The sequence below is a fragment of the Polypterus senegalus genome, chromosome 7 (genome assembly GCF_016835505.1).
Source record: "Polypterus senegalus isolate Bchr_013 chromosome 7, ASM1683550v1, whole genome shotgun sequence".
Lineage (NCBI taxonomy): Eukaryota > Metazoa > Chordata > Cladistia > Polypteriformes > Polypteridae > Polypterus > Polypterus senegalus.
Window position 1 is genome coordinate 27,754,817 of NC_053160.1, and position 25,658 is coordinate 27,780,474.

The 25,658-nt window shown below is 38.7% G+C and overlaps 1 protein-coding gene across 1 annotated transcript in view; it reads left to right on the plus strand.

Moving 5' to 3' along the window:
• Positions 1-25,658, plus strand: part of ap3b1a (adaptor related protein complex 3 subunit beta 1a) — a 344,324-nt gene that overhangs the window by 37,394 nt on the left and 281,272 nt on the right. The window contains exon 4 of the mRNA XM_039758392.1: positions 12,365-12,460. Within this exon, the coding sequence (XP_039614326.1) occupies positions 12,365-12,460 (96 nt within the window). The remainder of the gene's footprint in view (positions 1-12,364; positions 12,461-25,658) is intronic.

A 25,658-nucleotide genomic window follows, 5' to 3' on the forward strand; every position in this document is an offset into this window, starting at 1 on the left:
TTCATGTCATCCTACACTTACACAGATCTTTGTAGACCTGGAACACACATGAAATGTATGTATTCTAAATAACAATATATTATTTACCCTATACCACTCCAGGCACCTCACACTAGGAGAAACACTTGAGCTGGGAGAAGTTTGTGACTGACTTCAGCTCTGTCAGGATGGGATAGCAGGCTGTTTGCTGCTTGTGCTGATTGACACATTTGCAAAACAAAAGATTCTGATGAGGAGACGTGCGAAGGAATTTAAAGTGGCCCGGGATTACGGTTTTTTCGTAGGCTTCAGGGATTTTAGTGTTAAGAGTCACATGGTTGCAAGTGTAGCCCCTCATATCACCCTGTCACACTGAATATCAATGTCCACTTTACACAGTGACTTGATCATATATGTCTGCAGTTCTTTATGTTTTAAAGTTGCACTCCACACATTACTGTCAATTTATAACTTTTTTAGTCAAAGTTATCTCTTCATACTAATGATGAACTACCATTTTTCACCATAGTAAGTACCTTAGCCTTGACCAAATTACTACCAAATGCCTATAAGCAGTGTTCTATCTTGCTGGTTACCTTTGAATAAGGACCAGTCTCTCCTTGTTCATATTTATTGCTGATTGTTGTTCTTTTTTACTGTTGCCTCTACACTCCCACAGGTGTGGTAATTTTTGCTATAATAGTCTGATAAGGTTACTTGTTAGGATCATGCTCAGTTAGTCTCCAAACTGGATGGTGTTGTTTTACAGTTCTTCCATTTATTTGGCGGTCAATTTAAACAGACTTTCTGTGTCCTCCATTTATAGAAAACTCTGCTTTTGATTCTACACTGGCCCCTTTACCCTGCCAACTATAGCATTAACGGTCATGGGGAGGGTGGTATTCAGTTAACCAAAACATAAAGACTCTAAATATGGTTTACCTCCCAGGCCTGAGGGATTCTTTTCCTGAAACCTTTTAAATGAAGAGGAATCAGGTTAACGTTAATCCTGATTTGTCCAGTTACCAGAATTAGTCTTTTATTGAGTACAAATATTAGGTTGTTCCTTTATTATAAATGCTTTCTAACTCTCTGAGCCCTGTTTATTATTACAGGGTCTGTCTTACAGCTTTGGGACTAAACCTTGTTTAGTCGTTGTTATGACTGGAAGTGAACAGACCTTCTTTATTTCAGTTTCCCTTTAATAACACCTCTAAATTCTTGTGGAGGTGGGTCAAATTGTAACAATAGTTTCCTCATTGTACAGGACAATAGAAAATCTCTTATGCATATAATGTTTTGGAATGCATTAGAATGTATTCTTTATATCTTTAATGATTTTATTTCTGTATTTTATTTTTGTAATTGTAATTTTCCTTTTGCTATGTAAAGCATGTTGAGCTATATTTTCATAGGAAAATGTATTGACGAATTAAGGTAGTATCTTTGTTTAACTGTGCAGACATTTTATCATACTTCACAGTCTGCATATTCCTTTTTTAATTTCTGTTTTTACTCTTTTATGATTGTTAGCAAAGCCAGAAACACAACAGGAATGTTGCTGGCATTGGCTAAAATTTTTGTGAATAAGGTCATTCATTGCGAGGCAATAGTTACTTTCTTAAATGTTATGAAATTGTGATGATAATTTAGTTTCATTTTAAATTAGGTCACAGGATATGTTGTGTGTCATAGAATGGTGACTGGTGTCTTCTATGACCCGGTAATGGTTCAGCAGTATGGAATGAAAATAATTAAAGGTTTAGACAATAAGTCATGAAATCTCATTCGTGAGTATCGATTAATTAATTAAACAGCTGGCACTGGGAGATCTTCCTGTGTGTCTTGAAGTCTGGTATGGTTCTTTTGTAATTAGCTTCTCTGCAGGGAGCATCGTAACACAGAATAGAAGTAACTGATGCCAGAAAGCTACAGTCACGTTGTTCCAGACGTTCCTGTTGCTGGTCACAGAGAGACTTGGTGAAAAAGAGGATTTCACTGCACACCTGCAGTCAGACAATTCACAGGCCTCTTGTGGCTGGCATTGATCAGATTTAATCAAAACCAGCACAGGAACAAATCGACTGTTTTGCTGCCTTCTGTGATTTAATATTGGGATGCTGTGTTCCTAAACTAGTACAAAAATGGTTTTGAAACAGCAACCGCAAGATGATTTTTTCAAAGAGAATGTATTATAGAACACATCAAGCCATTTATTTGGTTAGATTGCAAGGTTATGACAGTGTTGAACATTTGCTACAGTTCTGAGAGTCCATTCTGTCCTTTGGGTAAAAAAAGCTGCTGCCCAGAGGTACAGAAGTTCATCTTGTAACTCTCTTATTTAATTTTGAATCATGAAAGGCAATGGTATTTTAGAAAATGAAATGTTTACTATTAGATACATGTTTACTTTGAAGTATTCTGTGACCTCACAGATGAACTACCATCTGCTACAGAATTCTTAGCAAAAAATTGTGGATTGCATAATTTAAAATAACATATTACAAAAACATCTACTGGTGTCTTGAAAAAATATATGAAACGTTGCTCATATACAGAAGATGTTTAAACCTCAGTTAATGCAATAAAGAAATTGAATAAAAACAATAATTATAGAAAAATCCTTTAGTTAAGTGTATTTGTATATTATTTAATCTAGAAATGTATCTGCATAGCGAAGGTTTGCTGTAAATAAGCTATTTAAGACAAGGAAAAGGCTAATTATAAAAATATACTACACAATATTTTATGCTTGTCTTAAACAAGTGTGTTTTACATACATTATGATATTCCTTCTGATTTTCTTTCATTCAGTATTATGACTTAGTGGCTTTATTCCCTTTGAAATACATTTTGCATGTTGTCCTGTTTTAACCATGTTCCCACATCACATTGTTTCTTTCTACTTGTGCATTTCTTCATGTCAGCTCAAACTGTATTTTTATCCATCCATTTTCTTAACTGCTCACTATACTTCACACAGTAGGGGTGGTGGAGCTTATCTCTTCTATAATGATGAGGGAGAAAAAGTATCAAGATGAAACGCCAGTATATAATACATATAGAAACCATCACCAACTGTAGTTAGTTTAGGTATGGCACTTGGGCTTAGAAGGAAAAAGTTTAATGTGCAAAAGGAATATTAAAATGTCACATTTTTATGATCAAATGCTTATTCTAGTTTAAGTAACAATAATGAGAAAAAAATAATCAGCTGGTTTCTCATTAAATACAAAAGTCATAAGCAGACAATGAGGAGGACAATAACAGTAATAAGTATCACTCCTGCCCCAGATATTAAGGTTAGACCTTTAAGAGGACAAACCATAAAGAAATAACACTTATAATGTTATCACTTACAGATTCTTTAAAACAATGCATACAGAGTTAACACTAGAGGGTGCTGTCATTTAACAAACCTCTGAAGTCAAAGTACATTAAAGTGTTTTTGGCATGGTGTGTAGAAACTGCGGAAGGTTCTTGCAGTCTCCGAGGAAGAGCCTAACCTAATTTACCATCTGTTTTAGGACTGGTTGCTGCAAGTTATTATCTGTGCAGAATATATGGCTAGAATTGTATTATTCAAATATAGCCTATATTATTGACAGATAGTACTTTATTGAACCTTGAAGGGAAATTTAAATATGTAAATAAGAGTGTTTAGTTTTTCACGTGGAATGGATAACACAGTTATATCATATTAGTATATACAGGAAAAGAGAAATGTATAGAATACTAATAACTCACTGGATGTTGTTTTGAATGAGATTATAGGTAGGTATTCAGATATCTAGATGTATTTCTAATGAATATATTTAATAGCTGTATACAGTGGGATGTAAAAGTTTGGGCACCCTTGCTTAAAATGTCTGTTGTTGTGAATAGTTAAGTGAGCAGAAGATGAACTGATCACCAAAGGGCATAAAATTAAAGGTGACACATTTCTTTTGACCATTTTATGCAAGATTAGTGTATTGTTTTTGTTTTGTACAATTGTACAGCCAAAAAATAAAGGAACACCATGTAAAAGTTTGGGCATCCCAAGATATCTGAGGTATCTCAGATAACTTTTCCCAAGGTCTTAGAACTTCATTTGCTTATTAGGGTTATGGCTTGTTCACAGTCATCGTTGGGGAAACCCCAGGTGATGCAAATTGCAAAGTTGTGTAAATTTTCTTGACTCCTCACAGCTTGTTTCAACAATCAGCAGTAATGGGCTCCTCTAAGCAGCTGCCTAGCAGTCTGAAAAATAAAAGAATTAATGCTCATAAAGCAGGCGAACGCTCCAAGAAGATAGCAAAGTGTTTTTCAGGTAGCTGTTTAATCAGTTCATAATATTATTAGGAAATAACAGTTAACAGGAACAGTGGAGGTCAGGTTTAGGGCTGGAAGACTAAGAAAACATTCTAAAAGAACTGCTTGTTGGATTGCTTGAAAGGCAAATAAAACCCTCTGTTTGACTGCAAAAGACTTAGAAGATTTAGGCTCTGGAGAGGTGGTGCACTGTTCTACTGTTCAGTAACAGCTGAACAAATATGACCTGCATTTTAGAGTCAACAAAAGAAAACTTTTCCTGCATCCTAGCCACAAATTTCAGCATCTGAAGTTTGCTAATGAACATCTAAACAACCCTGATGCATAGTTTAAGAGACGTCCTATAGACTGATTAAGTCACAATATGCAGAGGCATGCTTGGGGAAAAAAAAAATCAATCAATCAATCAACATTTATTTATATAGCACATATTCATACAAAAAAATGTAGCTCAAAGTGCTTTACAAAATGAATAGAAAAATAGAAGACACAATAAAAAATAAACATAAGTCAACATTAATTAACATAGAATAAGTAAGGTCCGATGGCCAGGGTGGTCAGAAAAAACAAAAAAAAATTCCAAATGCTGGAGAAAAAAATAAAAAATATAAAAAATTATAAAAAAGGGTGCTGAATTACAGGAAATGAGCACAACTTGAATTATTAAGCATGGGGGTCAATTGATCAGGCTTTGGCTAGCCATTAGCACAGGTAACGTCATTTGTATGGGGCAAGAATGGATTTAAATGAATGCCAGCAAGTTCTGGAAGCAGACATCATACCAGAACAGATAAGGTTCGGGAGCTCAGGATCCTGGTTGGCAGTCCCCCAGGCAGCTGCACAGTCCAGTCCCACCCTTTGGAAATGGGCGTTGGTTTCTGAGCAAATCCAAATTGAATTATGTAATATCATCTACTGTTGCATTTTGCTCTGTACTTGTAATATTTCATTTGCACTATTATATTGTATTGAGGATTACTTGTCTTCTGTTCTGTGTATTGTATTTTATTTACCCCCTTTTTTGACACACACTGCACACCCAGCCTGCCTGGAAAGGGATCTCTCTTTGAATTGCCTTTTCCAAGGTCTCTTTTATTTTTTCCCCAGCAAGGGTTTTTTTTTTTTTTTTTGGGAGTTTTTCCTTGTCTTCTTAGAGAGTCAAGACTGAGGTCTGTCAAAAAGCAGGGCCCCTTAAAGCCCATTGTTGCATTTCTTGTGTGATTTTTGGGCTTTACAAAAATAAATTGTATTGTATCTGCTACAGCCAGGTGTTACATAGGGTGTCCCATTGGCCTGGTTCTGCTGCTTGGGTCCTCAACAATGAGGATCCTGTGAGCCGGATCATTTTCGGGGAATGGCGCAACATAGGTTACCTCGTGACCCCCCAATGCTCTCCCTATCCATCAACTGACTTCATTAGGAAGAGTTGCCAGAGACATGAATGTCACTGTCAAGGTAAGTAAACCTCTTGACAAGGCTGACACCCTCTCCGCAGAAAGACATATTGCCGATGGCTGTACTCTAGTGGTAACTTTCAAATTTGTATTTTTTTTTAAACTGTAAAGTTTTCTTTAATGTATTTCAGGTTTGCTTCTTCTATGTCTAAAATGTACTTTTTGTAGGGATTTTATGCTTACATTCCTCACTTAACAGATTTTTGTAAATCAATTTTTGTTGTCAAAGGAAAGTTCATATGTCAGTAGTAATTGTTAAAACTTCTTCTTTCTGCTGCTCCCATTAGGGGTTGCCACAGCGGAATTAGTAATTGTTAAAACTGACAGCTCTTAATACATTTTATGACCTAGCAAATGATGTAATAGTAAAGCAAATGCACCTTGGTACATTGCAGGGCTGTCTCAACGCATGGGCATGCTGGGCAGTTGCCCTGGGGCCCCATGCTAATCTATGTATGTTGTGACATATTGAGTGGTTGTGTTGGTAGGCCCCAGTACACTGCTTTGGCCGGTGGTTTCCCTGGTGCAGTGTATGAGAAAATTTGTTCATTTAAAGGAAGATGTGTAATAGTTAAAACTGTTGGTTTATAACGTTTTTTTTTAAATCTTTCTATTCATGCATTTTTACCTTATTTTTATTAAACTACATTCTTTCAGTTTGTTAGACTTGCAACAGTCCCACAGTTTGTGCATTTTAAATATGTTATATTAGATTAGTTCCTCAGTTTATTTTTTTTTTTATGGAAGGTAGACTTCTTTTTAACTACTCTACCTGAGTGAAATATGATGAAGAGATTCCCAGAATCCCACAAAGGAAATTATAAACTACTTGTTCTGTAACACTGAAGAAATGAAAATACTTTAGTTACTCATGTACATTGTACCATTTCTTTGAAGTAAAAATTTAAGAGAATTTTAAATTTAAGAAGAATCTCTGGTTTTGGGAAGCAAAACAGATTTTCAAGAAAAAAATAGTGGCATATATGAGAATTATAAGTAAATATAGTGTAATTTATGCAGTCCAGACTTAAGAGGTGTTTGTTTCTCAGCAGTTCATGTCCTATTGGAGAAGTTGGCCATAATAGTAACCTATACAGAGCATGTAGAAGGGACTTGTGGATGGTAGTGTTGGGGGACTTGTGAACAATTCGTTGTTTTTGAATGACCGTTTTCAGTGAATCATTCAAATCGATTCACAAGCGTGAATGCATAGATTCAGTGGAGCTAAAGCATGTGTGTGTCCTTCAAAATGTTATTAGCATCTTTTTTTTATGCTGACGTTGGTAGATCGTTAAAGTGCATGCTTGAGACCCACCTGAATTGTGAGTCTCGACTTCACATGTGATTTTTTTTTTTTTAGTTCAGATTATATCAGTATCGGGTAATGAAAATTGTCTGATAATTCTCGCATTCGTCATTCAAGTTCAATACAGTAACACATTTATGTTAGAATGTACAGAACAAAACCATTAATACAATTCATTAGTGCAAAGTTCTTTGAGCATGGGATAGGCACTATACAAATATGTTACTGTATTATTATTATTGAACTTGTTTAAAATGAAAATATAAACAGTATTAAAACTAATACGCTTATATCTCTTTGTACATTCAAAAAGTTAGCCACAGAACTGAACCTTATAAAATATATTTCTAATTTCTAACAGTTATTTGCTTTTATATTTATTTTAGCACACACTTTTTTATGCTCATTGACTGTACTGCACATGTACTATTATCTTATTTTTTCGAGTTCAGACTTGATTGTAACTGAGAAACAATTGCAAGATTGTCGTTCATTTGATTTGTAAAGGAATTATTACCCGAATGAATCAAAATGACCATCACTTGTGGACAGAATACTTCCTACAAAGAATTTCGCTCTGATTATGTCTTGCCTAAAATCCAGTAGCCTGTGCTTGTGCCTGCCAGTGTGCCTCTGATAAAGTGGCTTGGATAGGTCCATGGAGTGGTGTATAATGTAGCAGATTTGATGTTGCTACTGTCCTCAAATGAGAGGTGTAAGGCTGAGCTGGAGGCATAAATTTTGCAGGCATGCATAATGGGGTGAGAGCTGCAGAAGACTAAGGCAGCATGCAGCTTTAATACAATGGACAGCATTATCCTGCTTTCTTTATTCCAAAAGCTCCTCGCTTTCTCTTCACAAGCCTACACAAGTTTACTCCCTATGCTTGTTGAACTGTAAATGGTCAAAATCTCAGCCTTGGAACATTTTTTTCTTCTAATGTTTGAGTTTAGATTCACACTCGATAATTCTAGAAAAGTGAGATTCTGAAGTATGAAAATGAAATAACTCAAATTATGTATTTCATGTCTCCCAGTATACAAACAAATATAACCGCCTCCCCCACAACTGCTTTCATTCAATTTGCACTAAATATCTTTCAGGAGACAAAGCAGTAGACTCAGATGTCACACCCTCCTGGCTGAAAATCTGTGCTGATTAACTGGCCCCTGTCTTGATAAGGATCTATATATATAATTCACTAAGGCAAGACACCCATGGAAAGCACGGCGGAAGGGGCGTGGATTCACTAAGCCGCCGACAAGTAAGACACCTATAGCGCACGCAGGAAGGAGCCAAGCCCACCAACTCCAAGACCATTTGGATATGACGACAACTCGCAGAGCCACGCCCACCAACTCGAACGCGACGACACAGAATAAAACGGCGTCATTTATATTTGTCTGTCGTAGAGGCCACATGCACCTCCGAGCCACGTTGACTGTTCATAGAAGCATGTTTCTGGCGGAGGTGAATCGCCATATGCAGCGTGTGAAACGGTTTGCGAGGGGTATCTCATGGGATCCTTAAAACAATCCTTTACAACTGAGGTTAAAACACAATGAAGTAAGCAGTCTTTAAAAACCGAGTTTTCGTTACGACGCCGACGGCGTGCACCATAGCAAACTGTTTTACACGCTACATACAGCAATTCGCATCCGCGACAAACATGCGTCTTCTTAGATGCTCCTGCAGGAACACTGAAGACATTTCCCTGCACACCAACACTCCTTTTCCACCGGCCCGCGTCTACCCTCGCTCTCTAGGCATTCACACTGCCTGTCCATGTGCCCGGACGCAAAAACTCACCGACCCCCCAGTTAGTCTCTTTCGGCTGTGCTAGGAGTCCACATGCACGTCTGAGCCAGGTTGACTTTTCATTATTCTTTTCGTTTTTGACACCCGACCGCGTCCACCATGAAAAACCATGCGAAAGGAACAACGAAGCCCCGCCCAGAAACTCTACCCCTCCTCCCATGTGCTCAGGAACGCACCTTAGACCTCTGCCCGCCAACTCAAACAGCTCATCAAACACATACTCACTCGCTTTGGTCCATGCTGCGGTCCAAATCCAGCTGGGAGCCACTTTGACTATTCTTTTGCCCTCCATGGCTACCGCTTATAATGTATTTCATGGAAACAACACTTCTTTCAATGTTATAGAAATTCCTGCTTCAGGTAACTGTTTGTTTCTGTCAGTCGACTTTTTTTGAAAAAAATGTCACTGACGAAACTGTTGCTCTCAAACTTTGTAACATGGCTGTTAGCTTTGTTTGCCAACATTGGGATAACTTCGGTGACGTGGTGTCCGTTGTTGTTAGTCACAGACGCATTGTTATACAGTCTGCTCAACAATACGCTGACTATATGAATACGTCCGGAGTCTATGGTGGCGAGGCAGAAATTGTGGCAATGTCCCAAATCCTTCCAGCTACTATCAGCATTTACTTCCAAGAACGTCCTCATGCCTCTCCTCGAGTTTACAATCCGGCCCAGTGTCTCTTCATATCCCTGCTCTTTAGCGGTTCTTTGGATCATGGGCATTACGAGGTTCTCATGCCTCTCAAATAATGTACTGGAGTGTAAACCTATCACATCTGCAACCTCACAAACTGTCCTTATTCCCTGTATTTGCCTGACCCCGTCAGATTCAAATTTGCCTTTTACTTTTACACGAAGACAATTTCCTGTTCGATTGGCATTTGCGATGACAATTAATAAGGCACAAGGAGAATCTTTCAAAAAGATATGCCTGTCTTCACTCGCGGACAATTATATGTTGCTCTCTCCAGATTTCCATATTTTCATTCACTTTCTGTTGTATCCTCAAACCCTCCCTTTTTAGACAACTGTGTCTTTCCAGAAGTGTTCAACCATTAATAAATAAATATGCAGTGTTTGTTATGCCGCGGGTTCACTATTGTGTTGTATTTTGCTCTCTCCAGAGTTCCATCTTTTCATTCACTTACTGTTGTATTCTCACACCAACCCGTGTTTAGCATTCAATAAATAATTATGCATGAGATTGAGCATGTGTTTACCTGGCTCAGAGAGGCATGGGTAGGCCGTTCAACCCCATTCGGGCTGCAAACCGTGGAATTCCCACTAAGTGCAACTCATACGCTCCCACTGGTTACGTCCCTACCCTTTGTACACACCCCCCGCCCACCTCGCTACTACCGTGGTTGGGTGTCTTGGTGGATTATATATAGAAAAACAGGCAAAACCGCACAGAGCAATGAAAAGTCTACGTGAGTCACAGGTGCATCTGGACTGTGCAAAGATGACAACGACTCAAGTGACGAGTTGGAGGTGGGCACATGAGTAGGCAGTGCATACTGAATGAGAAATCAGCAGACTAGCATGACGGAGGGAGCGGAATGGACGTTCTACTCCTCTCCTCCCGTTCCACCCTCCATGCCTAAGCGCCGTCCACCCCCATCCTTCCGTCTGGGAGGACAAGGCGCGATGGTGGTCCGCCAGTTTTCAGTCACGGACGATTGTGTGTTGGTGCATTCCATGCATTGTTACAATGTTGCTTTTCTTGCTGATTTATTACAATACCGATTTTTCAAATGTTAATTTTCTCCCTGTGCTTAAAAATCATTAAAAAACTGGCCTGATTATGCGGCATATGGTACGCCGCGGGTTGGCTAGTTATTAATAAATCATTAATGGTGTGTGAAGTTCTCTTATGCTTTAGACAAGCCACAATCATACCAGTCCCAAACATTTCCCACATAACAGGATTGTATAACTATAGACCTGTTTTTTTTTTGTTCTTTTTTTGACGTCTGTGGTCATGAAAACATTTGAGAAGCTGGTGTTAGCTCACTTGGAGGTCATCACAGTGCCTCTGTTTGACCTCCTTCAGTTTGCCTACTAAGCAAACAGGTCAGTAGATGATTCAATCAATTAAGAGTTCCAAGCTACATCCTGCAACACCTTGACAACTCAGGGACTTGGGCAAGTGTTTTGATTGTTGATTTTAGCTCAGTGCTTGACATAGTCCTCCCTGTTCTCTTCCACATTATTCTTATCCAGCTTTTTGTTCCTGCCTTCACCTGTCAGTGGTTTTCCAATTTCCTGACAAACAGAAAACAGCAGGTGAAACTGGGGAAATCTCCCTCTAGTTCCACACAATCAGTACTGGTTCCCCTCCATGGGGATCTTTGTTCTCCAATTTTTTTTTCCTCCATCTGTACAAATGATTGCACCTCTAAGGACCCCATGTTAAATTCATAAAATATGTGGATGGCACAACCATCATCAGACTCATAACAAGTGTGCAGACAGAAGTGAGATTGAGCAATTGACCTTTTGGTGTGGTCAGAACAATCTGGTGCTGAACATGCTCAGAACTGTGGAGAACATAGTGGACTTTATTGTTGTTATTTATATATGGAGAAAGAAGGTAAAAATGTGCCAGTGGTAGAAACCTTCATATTTCTGGAATTTATAATCACCCAGGACTTGAAATGGAACACCAAAATTGATTCCATCTTGTAAAAGACACAGCAATAAATGTGCTTTCTGCAACAGCTGAGTGAGTTCAATCTACTTCAAGAGCTGCTGGTTTTATACAGCAGTCGTTGTGTTTGTTCTTGCGTCATCCATTACAGTGTGGTTTGGATCAGCAACTAAATATGACAAGTACAGACTATAATGAATAGTTAGGTCTTCTAAAAAGATCACTGGCATACCTGTACTATTCCAGAATAATAAAGCAGGTAGGGAAAACCACCATCAATTCCCTTATATCTAGGCCATGACCTAAAGTAACCTATTTGCTATGGTTCATAGACTAAACTACACCAAACGAAGCAGATACCAGGCCATCAAGCTCACATATGGTTAATGTAGGTGTCCTTGCTCAGTCTGAGCACCCCAACATCCCATCCAACCCCTCAATATCTGGCATTATTGCTACATATTGCTTGTTCATAATTATGTTTTTCATTTGGTATTCTTGCACTTTGTATGTATATGCTTACATTTTTAATTTAAAATTTCTATTCTTGGTAATAGAAAAATTTGAATGCTAAAAGAACAATTTGGTAAGGTTCTTAACTACCCTTTTTTGAAGTAATTTGTATTGTTTAAGTTTATTTTAATGTTTATTTTCATTTTCACTACTTTGAATAGCTATGGGTTTAATGGAATTTTTAACTTTAATCATGCCTCGTTTCATAATTTTGTTTGTGTGATTTCAAAGTGATCATACACTTGTAATATCCAGATTACTCAATTATATTTTAACTGCTGCAGTAATCAAATTTTTTATAACAAATTTTTCTTTGTCTAATTTCAGCTCAAGAAACTTGTCTATGTGTACTTGGTTCGATATGCTGAAGAGCAGCAGGATCTTGCCCTTCTTTCAATCAGTACATTTCAGCGTGCATTGAAGGTCAGTATTTCTTTCAATCAAAGTAATTTTCAAAGCACATCTGGAAAGGTGTACACCATCAAAACTTCTTTGACTGAATTGTAGAGGCAGCAAGAAAGAACATGGCCTTTATTTATATACTGTGAATTTAGACCCCTTTACTTTCTGCACACATTATTGTGTTGTAGATTTAGTTTTAAATAATAAATTTGTAACTTTTGCCCATACACTTAGTAACTCATTATGACAAAGTGAAAGCATGTTTTCAGGAAGGTAGTCCTGTGCATCCTCTTTACTTTAATTCCCAATGAGATGTGTCGAAAACTTAATTTTACTTCAGAAGTGGTATTTTGAATTTATTGGATATAGTTAAGATATTCACACACCTTTGTATACAAGGTTTCACAATTCATATTGTATGTCTGGAGAAAAACCAAGCCATGAAGTCCAAGGAATCTTATGTAGACCTCTACGATTTATTGTGCTGAGGCACAGATCAGGGCAAGGATTTAAAGCCATTTATGAAGGTTTGGGTGTTCCCAGGAACACAGTAGCCTCAATAATTGTGAAGTGGAAAAAAATGTGTAAAGAGCAGGGGCCTCATGAATAACGCCGTGCGTAGAATTCACACTAACACATGGCATGTGGACAAAAGCGGAAATGTGCTTATGCACAAAACAATCCAGATGCATAAATTTGTGCGTACACACAAAAAATCCAGAAGCATAAATGTGTGCGTATGCTAACTGCCATGTTCTTTTGCTACATAAATCCCAGTCAGCGTGAAAAGTAATGCACGTGCATGCGTCTGTCTCCAGTCCCCAACTCCTCCCAGAATTACGCCTCTTTGAATATGCAAATCAATATAAATAGCCCTTAAGCTCAGCGTTTTGTGAAAAGACAATGGCAACAGCATGGGGGGAATAGAAGAATTTCAGCGAATACCAAGTGGAGCCAATGAAAAACATACTATTTGTTGGTTTAAGCAGTGATATAAACAACAAAGGAAGTTGATTGAGTAACAGAGTGGCAGAGAAACGAAAGTTCAAGTTCAGAAAGTCCCAAAGTGTCCGAAATGAGTAAGAAGTGGTCAGATATCAAAGTCGCCATTAAAAGGCGAGTTGTATCCCACCGTCTGAGTGTCATATGGAAGCATATTAGGTTACAGAAAAAAGAAAAACAAAATAGGGACACAGTTGAAAAAAATATCCAAATGTCAACTTTAATCTCGAAATTTCCACTTTAATCATGTACTTTATTTTGTCATCGAAGTGGAACGTCATCAACTTCATCTTAAAATCATTTAATTTACTAGTTTCTCAGATCCCATCGTAACTAAAGTAGCATGTTAAATGCTTCTTTCTATGTGTACTTTTATGTGCTCTATGTGTATGAATTACTACGTGTTTCTTAAATGGGCTTTCTCTTCTGCCGACAGCACACAAAATACATTACATTCATGATATTACAGCTCTCTGAACAATTTAAATATTAAGATGTATACTTGATATCATTTTCATAATGATAGGAATTAAAGCAAGTATTAAACATCAGGACACGGTGGTGCAGTATTAGCGATTAGTTGGCACCCTGTCTAGAGATTGTTCCTGCCTCCCGCAAGATGCTTGCTGCACTGTGAGCGACCTTCGATGAAATAATTTACTGCAGCAGTATTGTCTCAAACGTACTAACCTCCTATCCCTGTCCTTCCTTTCCTTTCTCCAAGTAACCAATCGCCACATGATCAGATCTGTAATAGATGCCAAGCCATCTGTAGGCTTAGAACACTGATTCTTCAAAGCGTTTTTGAAACATTGAAATATTTTCGTAATACATGTTTAATTATTCCATCCATCTATCCATCCAGGATCATGCCAATCCCAGAAAGTATACAGTGCAAGGCAGGAACAATCCTTGAACGGTGTGCCAGCTCGTTGCTAGCACTGCGCCACCGTGTCTTCACATGTTTAATTATTAACAATTTACATTATTTTAATGAAGTTTAAAACGTATCTGTGTAATGTAATAAATATGCTTCACTGCATTTCATCTTAAAAATGATATCAAGAGCTCCAAGAAGATATCGCTTGTAAATCTAAATCGACTTAGATGCCAGTCGTCATCATATGTAAATACACGCTTTATAAAGTGACTCAGGTTGTGCAATATTATAACTGTAGTGCAAATTTACAGTGAGGTGATTGTATTTACAAGTGCACACAGTTCTACCAGGAACATTGATGGACTGATTGAGTGCATTTAAAGCACTTGGGATGAAACTGTTTCTGAACCATGAGGTACCTACAGGAAAGGCTCTGAAGCATTTGACGTATGGGGGCAGCTCATATAGACTGCACGCATGGCTGAAACAGCATGTACAAGATGCTGTATACCGAACCTGATCAGCTGCTGTGATTCCACACTCAGATGCAGTGTCTTAAATACTCATTGGTGCACTGGAAATAACAACTCTAAAGCAGTGATGGTATTTAGAATAGTTTGGCCATTCGGCGCACCATTATATGGTTAAGGGTTGATTACAATGAGATGCAATAAACGATATGTGGTTAATTTCAGTGCAATTAAAAAGGCCGTGTCAGGGATGTGAGTTTAAAAACTAAAGGGAAACCACACAGTAGGAACAGTAGCACTGCTTTGACGTTGGGTGCTGCCAGTTTGCAAAACCGAGCGGAAAACTTGTGTACAAAAGGGATTGAGCTAGCGTGAAAATGTGCCAAGACTCTGGCTAGAATTTACTGTTCTCCCAAAATGAGTAATGGGGTAAGAAGGACTTTTTGTCGCTCTTACTGAGATGTGAGAACCTGTTGGAAGTAGTAACATCTTAGCAGAACTCCATTAATCAGATGCTTATGGTACAGTGGCTAGACAAAAGCCATGAGGAAAAGATTCTCTGGTTTGATAAGACACATTCTGAACTCTTTGGATAGAACTAAAAAGTACAAGCTGTATGTCTGACGAAGATCCCCATGGTGATAGCAGCATCATGCTATGCTGTAGTGGTACTTGTCATTGGCAGAGATAAGGAGGAGACTGGTCAGAATTAGGGGAAGGATGAACGCTATCAAATAAAATGAGATACTTGAAGAAAATCTACCCCATAGTGCTTGCAACCTTGCCTAGGAAAAATTTCTTACTGTCATTCAGTGGTCTAAGCAAAGCCTAGACTTAAACCCATTGAAACGGGTGAAGATGGCACTTAACAGATGCTTCCCATCTAACCTAATTGTGCTTGGCACAATCTCCTATGGTGTGTAAAGCTTGTAGAGACTTACCAAAGTAGACTTGAGGCTGTAATAGCAGCCAAAGGATCTGAATACTTACTGTATATGAATGAGAGATTTCAGTTTTTGTTTTTTTCCATAAATTTGCAAACCTTTCTGAAAATATATTTTCACTTTGTAATAATGGGTTATTGAGTGTAGATTGAAGGGCAAAAGTAACAAATTTATCTATTTAAAATTTACAGCATAAACTGTGCAGCAAGTAAAGGGGTTTTGAATACTTTGACGTACTAATGTATGCACAGAGCAGGCACCTGGAGCATATTCAACAATAATCATAATGGAAATATAGTACATGTACTGTAAACCCTCGCTGTCCATTGTTCCGTTCCCGGGGATTTGCTTATCTGTCATTATAAAAGTGTAACCTATTTTGTGACACCTGCACTCCAGTTGTATCTATTCTTGCCATGTCCTCGCTGCCATGAACAGCAACAACCACACCCCCAGAATCTATATGATAAAAGCGCTGTACACATGTGAGGAAGATGAGAAGACTGTATTCATTTCAAGTGTAAATCATATGAAACGTGATGTTCTTTAAAGACCCACTTTCAGGCAAAACATTGACAGGTCCATTGATAATGTTCATGTGCAACCATTTGCTGTGCTTTCTACTCCTTTGCAGAACTGATATTAAGTATTCACCCTTAGTTTACAAGTGTACTGCATGTTGTTTTCGTCTTAAGAAGTTGCTCTTTCTTAGAAAGCAACAGTAAACTTTGTAAAAAGTGAGTGTCAAAAATGCCAGAGTGTTTAATTTTATCTTCACTAGCTTGGAGCATCTAATGTTTTCCTGAACAAATAAGTGCAAATAATGTAAACTTAATAATGCTAATATAAATTAATAATGCTAATGTTATTAAACTTGCTTAATGTAGTTCTGGTTTGCGTTGTTATATTTACATCACAATCTTTTTACTGTATGATCAATTACAATAAATTATTAAATTAAACACTTGAAATTTTAATAATAAATTAATTGATAGTTTTTTAATACAAAGAGCACTGATTATAAGGAAGAGTGCTTGTCAGCATTAGTGGCAGACTTTTTTTATGAGACCTGTCACTGGCAGGTAGGTCAATGAGCAATGGATGAAAAGGGTTTGTGTGAGTCACTGTGTTTGTGGCTATGAGAAACAATAATGCTTAACTTTTTTCATTGGGTTTTAAAATATCTCATTAGGTTTCAACATTTTTGCAACTAATGAGGAATTCCCTAATAATAAATATAAATTTTTTAATTGCTTCCTCAGTTGTTAAAACTTTTGTGAAAAGGAAAAAAAGTTGTTCTTTAGCTTTACTGCTTCCTACATTTTAGAATAATATGAAGACATCCGAACTATAAAATAACACATGCACGATTCTGTACTGACTAAAAAGTGTTTAACAAATCTGATACATTTAGATTCTTCACAGTAGCCACCCTTTGCTTCAACACCCACTTGAAATGCTTGTTTTTTCACTCTATGTTTCAACTCCTCACAATTCATTTCTACTAGGGTTAGTTGGAGTGACTGTAGAGGCAAGCTCATTTATTATGGCACTCCATCATTCTTCTTTGTTAAATAGCTTTTCTAAAGCCTGGAAGTACGTTTTAGGTCATTGTCTTACTAAAAACTGAGTGACACCCCAGCTGAGAGCAAATCAGAAGGGATGGCTTGTTGCTACAAAATGCATTGGTAGCTATGCCCATCAAGTATACCTTGAAAAGCACCCACAAACCATCACACCTCATGCCTTGTGATTCAGTCACACTTCAAGCACCATCCATTCCTTTCTTCCTCTTACAGAAAGATACTATTTGTTGATTTCTGATTGAAACCATTCAGTTTTGAATATGTTTGCCTAAATTCTCTATTTTATGTTCTGTTATTAAGATGGTTCAATTCTTGCAGCTGTGTTTTATTTCAGAAATGTTTAAAATAGTTTTTTTGATACATACAGGGTGCGACAGAAATAACTCATTTACCACATTTCAAAGGGAGATTGAAAAAAAAATGCTACGAGGTATCACCAAAAACTTTTTATTTCCCAAATGTAGATATAAAAAAGTTTTATCATCCAAATGGTGGCCTTGACAGCTGATGCACATTTGGAGACGTCCTTGGAAGTTTTCCATCACTCTCACTAGCATGTCGGGTGAAATTCCCTCAATTTCTTCCTTTAGTTGGTCCAAGGACTGAGGACGATGTTTGAAAACCTCCTGTTGCCCTTACTCTTTGAACCCACAGCAAAATCATTTTACGGTTTGGAACACTTTCATTAGCATGTAAACCGAACCGCGTGTGAAACACCCTCTGCGTTGCAGCTACAGATTCGCCATTTTTGGAAAAAGCCTCCACTACACAGCCTCGATGCTCACCTGACCACGGCATGGTGACGACTAAAAACTTTATTATGTACCGTACCTAATGGAATGGACCGCACCCGTCTACGTGCTTTGGAGACCCCACAGTGATTTTTCGAAATGTGGGAGTTATTTCTGTTGCACCCTGTATAACCGGAAAGGATCAGAACTATTTGTGGAAATATAGCCATTGAATATATTGGAAAGGATGCATATTATCAATTTTGCCTCAATACTAAGTCTTCAAATAAAACATTCCAAAAGAAAGACTGTAAGATATGTTCAGGGTGTACTTGTAGGATTTGTTTTTTCTTTTTGACACAACTATTCAGTCTGGATCTCATTTTATTTTGTATTCTTCTTTAGATCACTTCAAAGGGTTATATAAGTATTTTTGTTTGTTTAATTGTTACAAACTACTCTTTTTGCTTACTATACAGTATTTTATTATACAACATTTTGTTTAAATCTAATGTACAGGCTGTCACACAAAAAGTAGTCCAGTTTTAGTGTCAATGTATTTTAAGACTTTTACTGTTAATTAAAGAATAACATCCTGCAGATGCACATAAAGGTTTTTTGGTATTATCATTTTAAAGGTTATGGTGAACATACGTCCTTAGGAATGGTGCAAAGGTCTCTGTGCCATAACATGTTCATGAAAATAGACCTTAGTGTAGAGGATGAGGTGTTTACCTCCTGGCGTATGGCAGCATTCAGCTCTTTCAAGTTCTTGTTGTCATGCACCTTTTAATTCCTACACAACGGTGACATGAAAGGGCTTCATGTTCAAATCACGAAGTTCACACTGACATGACCTTTATGACATGTCTGTCTGTTGTGATAACTGCACTGTGTCGACTTATGAGGACTTTTTTCTATATGATGATGTCGGTAACCTCTGGGATGGGTGTGAACAGAAGGGTTTCTTGATTCTGATGCATTACTCATAGAATTAGTAGTATGCTACTTTTTTGCTGTTGCTGAATTGTAAGTTTTTGCATTAGCACTTGCCATGGGATTTTGTTCTAGTAACCTCTTGAATGTCAACTTGAAAGTCCCTGTATAAATATTAATTTCTACAACTGAACTACACTCTTCAACTAATACAGTCTTTCTTTTCTCCAGCAAGCACACAGATACTCTAATAGGACTAATAAAACAAAATGCTAACTAGAAGGTCTGCTAGCTTCACGTGATTAAGTGTACTGCTGCTTACACCAGGATAGTGCTATTTGTTGGTATAAGTTTTCCAGTGTTTGAGTTTTTTTTTTGGTTATATATTCTAAGAATAAATACCTTTTAAATTTTTTAAAAACAATTTTAATAATTTCTTGAATGGTAATAGATGACCTTTTGTTTTATTTTAAAGTGTAAGTTTGGAAATTTTCAAGTTAAAGTGTTTACTTCACTGTCATGATATAAAATAATTAGCCACTTGTAATTACATCTTGCCTGAAGAAACGGCCCGAGTTGCCTCGAAAGCTTGCATATTGTAATCTTTTTAGTTAGCAAATAAAGGGTGTCATTTTGCTTGACTTTTTACTACATTCATAATGGTTAACACAGCACAACCCTAGTACTGCACTTTATAAAATGGAAGCATCTGTACCATTGTCTAGAACTCCAGCTAGTACTGACAGCTTAGCGTTTTTGACACAAAAGCACTATTTCTCATCCCTGAACACCTGCAAGACCAAGGAGCTGGTGGTGGATTTTAGGAGGCCCAGGCCCCTCATGGACCCCGTGATCATCAGAGGAGACTGTGTGCAGAGGGTGCAGACCTATAAATACCTGGGAGTGCAGCTGGATGACAAATTGGACTGGACTGCAAATACTGATACTCTGTGTAAGAAAGGTCAGCGCCGACTATACTTTCTTAGAAGGTTGGCATACTTCAACATCTGCAATAAGATGCTGCAGATGTTCTACCAGACGGTTGTGGCGAGTGCCCTCTTCTACCTGGTGGTGTGCTGGGGAGGCAGCATAAAGATGAAGGACGCCTCACGACTGGACAAACTTGTTAAGAAGGCAGGCTCTATTGTAGGAGTAAAGTTGGACAGTTTAACATCTGTGGCAGAGCGACGGGCATTAAGCAAACTCCTGTCAATCTTGAAGAATCCACTGCATCCACTGAACAGTGTCATCTCCGGGCAGAGGAGTAGCTTCAGTGACAGACTTTTGTCACTGTCTTGCTCCACTGACAGACTGAGGAGATTGTTCCTCCCCCACACTATGCGACTCTTCAATTCCACCCGGGGGAGTAACATTATTCAAAGTTATTGTCTGCTTTTACATGCATTTTTATTACTATTTAATTTAATATTGTTTTTGTATCAGTATACTGCTGCTGGATTATGTGAATTTCCCCTTGGGATTAATAAAGTATCTATCTATCTATCTATCTATCTATCTATCTATATATATATATATATATATATATATATATATATATATATATATATATCTCCTAATCTAATCTAACTATTCTAATCTTCCTTCAGATGTGCTCGGTGACCTCACAAAAAATACTTTCCCTGATTTCCACAACCACCCTGCTTTGCATTCCCCTCAGCTGTCCTTGTAACAGCAAAACACATCACAATATGTTTGAAGAGTAGGGCAACAGTTAAGACCTACAAATGGGACCCACACAGTGTTGTTACAAATGCTACAAGCTTTGCAGATGTACCATGAATTTAAAACAAAAGTACAAATATTAGTAAGAATATAATGAAACTTGTTGTCAGCATTGTAAGGATTTAAGCACCTTTTCATTGCTGATTTTATGGCTTACTGTCCTGGAAAGAATCAGGCGGAATACAGGTTAGTTGGTAAGACTGCAACATGGTGAGAATAACAAGCAATGTAACAGAGCAGGCAGCTCAAAGGCAAACTTGTTTTATTATTTTGGAAGTGTTCAGTGGTCAGCGACAGGGTACCATTTATATTGTGTAATTCAAAATAAAAAGCCAGTGGGCACCTAGGGACTCAACTGGAAAGGCGGGATCGTCACAGTATCGGGTTCTACACAACCCCTCTACTTTTTTCTTCTTTACAGGTGCAGCAATATTTTAATACAAGGTGGCCTGGATATTTTTCATTACACCTTGTTTTTTAGGCATTATGTGTCAAACCAACAGCCATACAAGGTGGAGACTAATTATTGGACACAGTGTATTGGCTAAGGCTAAATGAGGCTCTTTAAAGTGGGGATTTTAAGCTGTTCTAATAAGCAGAAAATCACAATTACGAGTTATTTTGTATTTGCGTTTATGAGAAGGTTTTAACATTAAACATTGGTCAGGAATATAAGGTTTACAAGTGAATGGGACAGAATTAGATTAAAAGTAATACTTTTAGATACTTACTTTATTAATCCCAAGGGGAAATTCACATACTCCAGCAGCAGCATACTGATTAAAAAAAATTAAAGAGTGATAAAAATGCAGGTAAAACAGACAATAACTTTGTATGATGTTAACGTTTAACAATACCCCCCTGAAAAGGGGTGGAATTAAAGAGCTGCATAGTTTGGGGGAGAAACAATCTCCTCAGTCTGTCAGTGGAGCAGGACAGTGACAGCAGTCTGTCGCTGAAGCTGCTCCTTTGTCTGGAGATGATGCTGTTCAGTGGATTCTCCATGATTGACAGGAGCCTGCTCAGTGCCCGTCGCTCTGCCACGGATGTCAAACTGTCCAGCTCTGTGCCTACAATAGAGCCTGCCTTCCTCACCAGTTTGTCCAGACGTGAGGCGTCGTCCTTTATGCTGCCTCCCCAGCACACCACTGCATAGAAAAGTTTGCTCACCACAACCGTCTGATAGAACATCTGCAGCATCTTATTGCAGATTTTGAAGGATGCCAGTCTCCTAAGGAAGTATAGTCGGCTCTGTCCTCTCTTGCACAGAGCATCAGTATTAGCAGTCCAGTCCAATTTGTCATCCAGCTGCACTCCCAGGTACTTATAGGTCTGTACCTTCACGGGGTCCATGAGGGGCCTGGGCCTCCTAAAATCCACCACCAGCTCCTTGGTTTTTCTGGTGTTCAGGTGTAAGTGGTTTGAGTCACACCATTTAACAAAGTCTTTGATTAGGTTCCTATACTCCTCCTTCTGCCCAGTCCTGACGCAGCCCATGATAGCAGTGTTGTCAGCGAACTTTTGCAAGTGGCAGGACTCAGAGTTGTATTGTAAGTCTGATGTATATAGGCTGAACAGGACCAGAGAAAGTACAGTCCCCTGTGGCGTTCCTGTGTTGCTGACTACAATGTTAGACCTGCAGTTCCCGAGATGCACATATTGAGGTCTGTCTGTAAGATAGTCTACGATCCATGCCACCAGGTATGTATCTACTCCCACCTCTGTAAGCTTGTCACTAAGGAGCAGAGGTTGGATGGTTTGAAGGCGCTAGAGAAGTCCAGAAACATAATTCTTACAGCACCACTGCCTCTGTTCAAGTGGGAGAGGGATCGGTGTAGCATATAGACGATGGCATCCTCCGCTCCCACCTTCTCCTGGTATGCGAACTGCAGAGGGTCGAGGGCGTGGTGGACCTGTGGCCTCAGGTGGTGAAGCAGCAGCCACTCCATGATCTTCATCACATGTGATGTCAGAGCGACAGACCAGAAGTCATTCAGCTCACTAGGACGTGATACCTTTAGAACTGGGATGATGCAAGATGTTTTCCAAAGCCTCGGGACTCTCCCCTGTTCCAGGCTCACGTTGAAGATGCACTGTAGAGGACTCCCCAGTTCCAGCGCACAAGCCTTCAGCGATCGTGGCGATACTGCCTCTGGACTCACTGCTTTGCTGGCACGAAGTGTCCTCGGCTCTTTGCTCACCTGGGCTACCATAATTGTGGGTGGGGATGTCTCTCCTACGCTGGTATCAGCAGAAGAATGGGTGGAGGGTGCAGTACTCCAATGTGAGAGTGGGTTAGGGTAAAGAAGTTGTTCATTTGGTTTGCTCTCTCCACGTCTCTCTCTGTGGTGGCACCCCACTTCGAGCTGCATCCAGTGATGATCTTCATCCCATCCCACACTTCCTTCATGCTGATATTCTGCAACTTCTGCTCCAGCTTTCTCCTGTACTGCACCTTCGCCGCCCTGAGCTGGACTTGGAGTTCCTTCTGCACACGCTTGAGCTAATGCTGATCACAACCTTTAAAAGCCCTTTTCTTCTGGTTCAAAAGGCCCTTGATGTCGCTTGTAATCCATGACTTGTTGTTAGCATATCAGCATACTGTTCTTACTGGAACTACAATGTCCATAAAGAAGTTGATATAGTCAGTAGTGCAGTCAACAACCTCCTCAATGTTCTTACTATGTGACCCCTGCAGGATATCCCAGTCCGTAGTTCCAAAGCAGTCCCTCAGAGCCTGCTCTGCCTCAAGGGACCACTTCCTGAATGAGCGCGTGGTTGTAGGTAGCTCCCTCACTTTTTGTTTGTAGTGAGGCTGAAGCAGAACCAGGTTATGATCTGCTTTCTCAAGCTCAGGCAGTGGGGTGGCGCTGTATGCGTCTTTAACTTGTGCTGAGTCAATGAGGATGACAGAGTGCATTTAGTAAAACTGCTCCAAGTATACTTGTAGATAAAAGTGCATGGTAGCAAGATAGACATTTTTTCTAATGAAGGTAACAAATAACCATTCAAAATTGCAAAAAAGTCAGTGGTGATAGTGAAGTACAAAGTCAGATTAGTAAAATACTGAAGCTTTGCATAGCCCGTCTGGAGTATCTCAATGCTAAGATTAGTGAGGGTAAAAGAAAACTAGTCTTTCACTGTCAAATGTCAGCTTTTGTCTTCAAGTATAACCTTTTTGAAATATGTTTGAATTATATTCGAAAGATGATTTGTGATTGACAACCATTACTGATCAACTTCCTTATGTATGTCTAAACCTCACCTACAGTGGCAGCTATGAGCAGACAAGTGAACAGTAAATGTATTCTTACCTCAAGTAAAATAGATCTAAGAATGTGTAATAACATTTTTACCCAGTCTTATTATCCCAGGGATTCCTTATATACACAGAAGGGTTGTTTTCTTAAGTTGAAACCTTGGCTGCTTGAAAGTGGACGTATTTGGTATGTTTTAAGTCTTTTTTTATTCAACTTTGGACCCTGGTCCCCTTAGCCCCATTGCAAACTGCAGGAATAGATAAGGTATTTTTAAAATTTTAAAAAAGCACTTCATTTTGGAACACCTTGTGGTAGATTAATATATACAGTGGAACTTCGGTTCACGACCATAATTCGTTCCAAAACTCTGGAACCGAAGCAATTTCCCCCATAGGATTGTGTAAATACAATTAATCCGTTCCAGACCCTACGAACTGTATGTAAATATATTTTTTTTAAAGATTTTTAAGCACAAATATAGTTAACTAGCAAAATACCTGCACTTCGCAGCGGCGAAGTACTGCCTTAAAATTTTTATTAAGAAGAAAATTAAACCTTTTTAAACTGAGGGAAAATATACCAATAATTATTTGTTAAGGATCTCTTTGTATACCACATTGTGAGTTCAGCCCTCCGGTTGTAATATAACCAAGCTGTGCGCTGAACTTACTCTTGAGCATGCAGTGTACAGTTGGCCATGTGAACAGTAATCTTGTTTCAAATCTCACAGCTTGGATTGCTGCTGTCATAATCGGTTTGAGTTTCATGGTTTGTTTCAATTAAGACAGTATTTGTAGGACTTGTGTTGAAGTGACATTCGGCATCTGTCAAGCGTTGTAAGTATATAACCAGTTTCATCGATAACTTCACATCCAGCTTTTGAGAGTTTAAACATTCATAAACATCAAAGTGTCCACTACTGAAATCGTCACCTGTGAATCTAAGATGTTTAAGAGGCATTGGCGGTTGTCCAAAGGTGTAAAATATTTGGCCATTCCGGTACACTTGAAAGCGACAACCGAACAATTCAGTGGCAGCCATCAACTCACATGCAGATGCATAGGTGAAGGGCTTAAGCATTTCACTCTTATAATGCTCCTGTGTAGTATAATTATCTCCTGTACTGTCATCAGTCCACACCTTGAACCTGTCCCAGTCATTCAATACATAAGACACAATGTTCATCCAGATATCAAGAGTGAGCCTGATATGACTGTGCAATATGTAACAGAGAATGGAAAAGGTAGGTGCCATCTCCGGGCAAGGAAACCACTCGGTAAGTGACAGTTCTTTGATCGATGGTGATCACTTTGATAGACATGTTAGTGGTGGTACGGTTGGGACGATAAAGGAAATGGGTACTTGAACAATGTAAAGTAAGTCTAAAATACCTACACAATAACTATAATCGTAATAAATGAACAATAAAACAGCAGAGAAGCCGTGGATTAAATAAAAAGGCTGTAGTTATCAGCAGGGAGACGTAAATCCTATGGCAAAGCAAGGATGGGAATGTAGAGACTGGAGCGACGGACGGCCTTATATAGGCTGGCAACCAACAACATGGGAGGCGTTGGGATTAGGGACCCAACGCCGCCTCACACGGTGACCGAGCTGCAGGCTATGGACGTATATATGTACGTAAGTAGGATTCAGTTAGCGTTGGG